Here is a 6,622-nt window from a genome sequence, read left to right as displayed (position 1 = left end):
AACAGGGATCTGGTGATAGAATAGTCTAAGCCCTCACTTATTGCTGTGGTTCACGTGACTTCTCCCACAGGGAATTTCACCTTTTGTGGTGGTATCCATGTCCGCAGGGTGAAAAGGTGACTTTCTCTCTCCCATTTGTGGTTTCACGTTACCTGTGACAACTAAAGCAACCTGTTTGCAAGGAAAAGTGGTAACAAGATGTTCTCAGCATTGTCATCCTTCTTTTAATTTAAGTTGATCACAGTTCCTTTTTTTTTTTTTTTTTTTTTTTTTCCTATTATCTCTCTACAATCACAAAAACCCAACTTCCCCAATAACCAGCTTGAAGCAGACAGCCAGGAAATATTCAAAACCAGAAAATCCTCAGTTTGATGACTCTTCTCGGAGTTCCCCTATGTATAGACTATGCCTCTAGCAGTTAGGAACTTGACTCTGACTGTGTTCAGGGATTTAAAACACAAGCAAGCACCAAAACCATGGAAACACTACTCCAGGTGTGCTTCGGGCTTTGTGTAACTCTCCGAAGATCTTCCATCTTGGTACAGATTAAGGATTGCATATGGGGTAATACAGCTTGCAAAACACCACCATTCCTAGAAAATCAAGTGGCTATAGCTTTGTTAGGTGTTCTAAAACAATTAGGGTGGGACTGGCTTTAGGATTATAAATTTTTGCCTAGCACAAGCCCCAGCATCTTGTCCTGCAGCACGACCATCTGTGTTTCCAGTGCCTCAAGACCAAGTTCTAGCAACGCCTGAGGACGCTCATGGAAAGCAGTCCTGGCGCTGGGGACAGAAAATGAGTCAGGCGTGTATTGCTTAACACATGTATCTCTTCACAGTTTGTTCTGGGATAAACACAAACACTTTTTAAAACCTATTGATTAGTTTGAACTAAAGACAACTGGGCATCTTCTTTTAAATAGAAGTAACCACTTCCAGAATGAAACCGTGTCTTTTTGTAGCTTACAAAGTGTCTTTACAATGTGTAGCACACCAGTGTCTTTTTGTAGCTTACAAAGCGGATTCAGACCATTTTGATGATTTATCTGTACACCAAGACACCTGCCTGATCGTTTGGCGAGGCAGAGTATCTTGGGTGAGCTGAGGGAGGATTTACAACACAGCCACGACACCGCCCGCGCCTCCTCAGCCCTGCTGCTACCATCTGGAAACACGGCTTTCTTCACCTGTCCCCCTATCATTTGATGATATTTTAATAAAAATGTGATGTTTTCACAAACATAAGAGTTGATCTCGGAGTGTTTTGCCACCCCGCGCCTCACACCCTCCACCACGCAGCCGGGGGCAGCCCTCAGGAGCCCGTGGGGGAGGCAGCGGCGGTCGGCGGGGGGCGCGGGCAGGCCGTGCCCAGCCATGCCGGGCCGGGAGGTGCTGAGGGCGGGTCTGAGGTGTGTGGAGGAGGGGGAAGGCGGTGGCAGGGCGTCACGGCGGCCATAAAAAGGCCGGGCGCGGCTGAGCGGCGCAGCCGGGTCGCTCGCAGCCACCAGAGGTGGGAGAAAGCGGTGTGGGGACGGCAGCGGGACAGCAGTGACGGGCATGGGGACGGCGCTGGCGGCGCGGCTCGGCTTGGGGCTCCTGCTCCTGGCGCTCATCCTACCCACGCAGGTGAGCCCCAGCGGTGGGACGGGGGCGAGCGAGCCCTCCCGAGCCCTCCTCAGCCCCCCGGTGCCCCGCAGCCGCTGTGTCCCCTCAGGCTCGGGGGACTCCTGAGGGAGCGGCCGCCGCCATCTCGCTGCCCTGGGTGGGGGACAGGGCTCGGGGGGCGGCGGTGGGGCTGTGAGGTGCCTCCAAAGCTGGGTTAATTTCAAGAAGAAATGAGCTGGGGGTGCAGCGAGACCCTGCTCCGAGTCGCATCTGGGGTTTGGGGGAGGTCCTGGTGTTTAGGGCATGGTAGGAGTGGGGGGCTCGCTGAGGGGGAGCGGCATCGCTGCTCCCAGACAGTGAGACCATGAGCTCTACAGACCCCCTGTGGGGAAGGGTCGGTGAGACAGCAGTAGGGAAACATCAAACAAAGAGCTTTCTGGAGGCTCTTTTAAATATTTTTAACCCCTTTCTTTATAAAGGAGAACGTCTTCCCTTTTCCATTGTCCTCTGTAGAGCAGGATCGTACTTTGTCGGAGGTCCCTTATATCACGATATCGTGGCACCCCTCTCTTTTGTAGGCATGCATGTGCCACTAGGCTTTGTCTTCAAAACAAAGATAACAAAAATGATATAACTCAAGTGTGCTGGATATTGTGTGAAGGCTGAAAAAAAAAATCCGGAGTAGGTTGGGACTCGCATCCTGCAAGCTGATTAGGAGGTTTCTCTGCAATTCAGTATTTATCGCTTTGGCTGCTTTCAACAGAAACTTCCACACCGTGATTTTTATTTTTTATTTATTTATTTTTAAGTCCTGCAGTCCTGAATGGCTTCCAGCATGTTCCTGGTTGCCCAAAATCCTAACTACCAGAAGCTGCACATGGGCACAATATTTTTCTGTGACGTTCTTTTGTTCAGTAGAAAATGCTCCAAGGGTATGGCCATGCAAGATTCAAATAAATTTAGCATTGATTTAATGGCTTCGGCACTGAGCTATTTTTTTTATATATATATATATATATATATATATATATATTTCTGTTAAGGGTAATTAACGCTTTTGATAGCACTGGTAATACAACAATAAAGACCTTTTATGGAGGGTATTTATTAAAGTAGGTGTTCTTTTAGGAAACATTTTTACTTTAGCTGACTCTACCATTGTGTACCAGAAAGCTCTGGTACAATGCAAGTTTCCTGCCACAGAACTGAAGCCAAGTTTGCCAAACTATACTTCTTCAGGAGCAGATGCATTATTCTTGCCCTTGCTTTTCATCCTTGTGTATCACACATCCTTCCCTAGAAGAGAACACATTAATGTAGCTTTGAAAATTTTCCTGTACATGTGTAGGATGTAGCTTTTTGATGAAATTAAAAAGTGCAAAATTTTTATGTTTTACTCCTATAATTTGGGGAGGAGTGGAAGGAGACTTTTTTACCTTGCTTTCTGTCAGAATCTTCATTTATTAATGTTATACAGACCTTCCACTGCATTTCTTATGTCTGCTCTAGCATGCCAATAGGTCGTGATTTAATCAGTATAATTCCATTGTTTTAAGTTCTGCGGTTCAGTGCTACCATAGCAAGATAAGAGATGTGAGGCTGAAAAGAGAAGTCCATTTACACAAGCCCTACTGTTGCTTGAAAAGGATACCCAATGCAGTTACAGAAATAAAATCAATAGGTTCTCCACTGTTTGCTCATATTTCTGTGGCTCAATCTGCTAAGACAACGATTCATTTAGTTATCTGGAAGTCTTGTATCAAAAGAATTGCTCTACATTTCATAGATTTTTGATTTTTTTTTTTTGTTTTTGAAACCTACTTCTCTACTCTGTTTTGTTGAAGGGTTTTGGTAAAACTGTAGCTCCGTAACAGAAAGCATTTAGGAAAATGTTAGATTTATTTCTTTTGAATTCCAGAAACAGGACTTATTAAACAACTCTGTCCTTCTCTGTACAACAAGAGGCATGAACAACTGTATTATATGAGTACTGTGTGTTGCTACATGTTGTTAATTACTACTAATCTGTCTTCTGATTTAAAAAAAAAAAAAAAAAACACTTCTATTTAACTTTTTCTACCCACATTCTAGATCTACTGCAATCCCAATGGAACAAGTCCAACACCTTCAAACAATTCTTCAGCAGCTTCCACTTTGTCAGCTGTCGTAAATTCACTGAACAGTACCACCCCTCACGGACATGGAAATTGCCTTCACTCTGCCACAAGCCTCCTTTTCATTCTCTCAGTTTCCCTTCTGTATTTTTGCTGTTAAGAGACTCTGGCAGGGAAATGGCTACCACTCCCCACCCAGTTTCCTGAACCATCTGAGATGGCTAGATCTTCGACCCAGCATGAAAATGAATCAGTCCAAACTCTGCATCAAACCGGCTTGGTTCCACTCCATACTGTAATTAGTACCTGTCTGACCTAGAGAATCACCTGCTGCTCTCACTTTCCAGAGCTGACCCAATATGAAAAGGATGTGACCAACTTCAGCCAGGAGGTAAAATGAGCTCTCTCACCAGATGAGTTTGAATTCGAAGTACAAGATGGAAGCAAAAAGACAGTATTGACAACTTCTCCCAGTTTAAAGCTGAGAAGAAATGCAGTGTCCTTGTTGTTGTCCAGGTTGGATGATAACACCTCACCAAGGCAGAAGGCTAGAGACTTTATCTACCACTTAGAATGACAACTTGAGGAGATTTTTATCTTCCTTTTAAGTTCACTAAAGTCAGTAGCTCATAGAAATGCTAGAAAACACAGAAAAGCTCAAATGGTTCTGTACCTTTCACAGCCTGCATGGTTAAAATCAATGGGTAGTAAGAATGTATGCGAAAGACAAAGTAACAGTGAGAAGGGTTTCTTCTAGTTTTAATTTGTATGAAGTTGCTATGAGACTAAAACAGAACTCCAAATTTTGTAATAATCCTTATTTTTATTTCTGAGTTCTAACCAAATGGCTAGTCAGGCAGGGCTAGTTTTGAAACATTGAAAATCAACAGTCAAGGGTTTTCCTAAGAGTTGAATTATTTACCATGGGGATTTGGTTTTGACATTTTATTTAAATTGTTCATATATTAAACCCTATGTGCCAGAGTAATGAGGTGTGGAAACATTGGGAAAAGTACCAGGAGCTTTTTGTAAATGAAGTTCAGACAAAAAAAAAAGTCAAGGGATAACAATCTCCTCTTTCCCCTATTTCTCCTCCCAGTTCTACAAGTTGTACAAGTCCTTTTTTGCTCCTGGACCTTTCCTTAATTATGAAGGATTTATAGAACCTCTTGAGTAATGTTTTAGTGCTGCTTTTTTTTTTTTTTTTGGGCACAAAGTGAATAACTTACTGTTTGTTTTGAAGAGTTTTCATTGTGATGGTTTACTTTAAACATGGGCTAATATTTGTGGTGGGGAGAAGGAATGGGGAGAGGAGAGAAAAACGCCAAAAAAAAATAAGACATTACATGATTAGGTGTTTGGAATCTGAAGACTGGAGTCTTAATTTAATCAATTTAAAAATGACCTTTGTAAATACTTTTTAAACAACTTTCTGAATCAAAACTGCTACACTTGCACAGATTGTTTCTGTATCATTCAACCCTTTAGATAATAGCATCTGGTAGTTGATCAAAGCAAGCTCTATTAAGGAAGTTCATCTACCTTAACACCTGATGAAGAAAAAAGTTGAGAAAACAGGAGCGCATATGATCATATCACTCTGTATATAGATATCTATCTCGGTATAAGATCATGTCAAATGAAAGTGGCTCCCAATTTTTTTTTTTTTTAAATCCACATCTTCCAGTTACATTACCACCAATCCAGGTTATCAGATACTAGTAGCAAACTAACACAAATTCCTGTCAGTGAGTATACATGGCATTTCCTTCTGCTTTTCATTTGTATTGAGTAAACTGTTAATGATTGTATTTTTGTGTTTGTGTAATTATGCTTTGATTTACTAGCTACTGATTTTCAGTGGGGGGGAGGAGGGGGAACCTGTAAATAAAGCAGTGGACAGGCAATGCATTCCAGGTGCACTTCCAGACACTCCTGCAAGAACTTGTAACTTGCCTGCGTTAAGTGAATGAGCTGTTAAGCAAGGCAGTGTATGTGATTAAAAACCTCAAGGTCTAGAAACACTGACGTGTATTAGTTTTATTTCTCTCTCGAAGGTTTAGTGATATTACGAGCCTGGATTCTACTCTGAAATCAGTGAGTGAGATTTTGTTAATATTGCTAACGAGTAGCTTTTCTGTATTTATTACTCTTCCCTTTCAAAGTAGCGTGCTTTCATTTTAGGCAAACGGTGCTTAAACAGTTTTCCTTTGTTTCTTCTTGGGGCAGTGAGTTATTTCCCTTATAACAGCTAAAGCTGTTTTTCAGCTTGTGGTTATCGAGCCTGTGAATTAACTGCTTGAGGTTTCTGACTCCCACACGCTACATTAATATAATAGGAGTATTCTAATAATACAAGTTTCACCATGCTTGATGAAGGACAGAGGCTAGAAGAAGCAGTAGTATGTGCAATAGAGCAAAAAATAAACTGAATCAGAACTCAAAACACAGGTATTTACAGTTCAGGACATTCCAGAGTTGTGTTTTTTTTCCCAGTTATGCTCCTTTCTAATAACCCTATGTTCTGTATGATCATCTTTACTCCCTAGATATGGAGCAAGGCACTTAAAAATGCCCAGCTACTTAGGCAGGCTGCACAACACTGCATTTTTTTCGGTGGGAGAGAGGCCCCCAGAGAGGCCTCCTGAGGCTCAGGAGGGAAGGCAGAGCGGCAGCCCTTTGATGGTGTTCCTTTACTTTTCCAGTAGGCTGAACAAACCCAAGAAGCAGAAGGGGTTTATCAAAGCTCGCTGTTTGAGCCTATCTTGGAATCTGCGGGGACTATGGGAGCGCATTGTTCCCTTATTTAGCTTCCCTCTCAGTGCTTCTAGAAGGAAGCATGAAGATAAAATGCTATACCAACAGCTACCTGGCTGTCTATCTTTTTGGTAAAACAACCTT

General features: G+C 42.5%; 1 protein-coding gene across 1 annotated transcript; it reads left to right on the top strand.

Annotated features, from left to right (window-relative positions):
• The first annotated feature begins 1,485 nt into the window (after positions 1-1,485).
• On the top strand, positions 1,486-5,743 carry CD24 (CD24 molecule). The gene is made up of 2 exons (XM_084514726.1): positions 1,486-1,628; positions 3,699-5,743. The coding sequence occupies exons 1-2, from the start codon at positions 1,560-1,562 to the stop codon at positions 3,879-3,881; spliced, it is 252 nt and encodes an 83-aa protein (XP_084370852.1). The 5' UTR covers positions 1,486-1,559; the 3' UTR covers positions 3,882-5,743.
• Positions 5,744-6,622: the final 879 nt, after the last annotated feature.

The sequence above is a fragment of the Aythya ferina genome, assembly GCF_964211825.1.
Source record: "Aythya ferina genome assembly, chromosome: 3".
Taxonomy (NCBI): domain Eukaryota; kingdom Metazoa; phylum Chordata; class Aves; order Anseriformes; family Anatidae; genus Aythya; species Aythya ferina.
This window is presented reverse-complemented; position numbering and strand designations above follow the sequence as displayed.

Excerpts from the sequence above, each read along its gene's own strand:
- CD24 (XM_084514726.1), top strand. The coding sequence starts at position 1,560 with ATGGGGACGGCGCTGGCGGCGCGGCTCGGCTTGGGGCTCCTGCTCCTG. Across the intron at positions 1,629-3,698 it reads CGCTCATCCTACCCACGCAG|ATCTACTGCAATCCCAATGG; the intron begins GTGAGCCCCAGC and ends CCCACATTCTAG.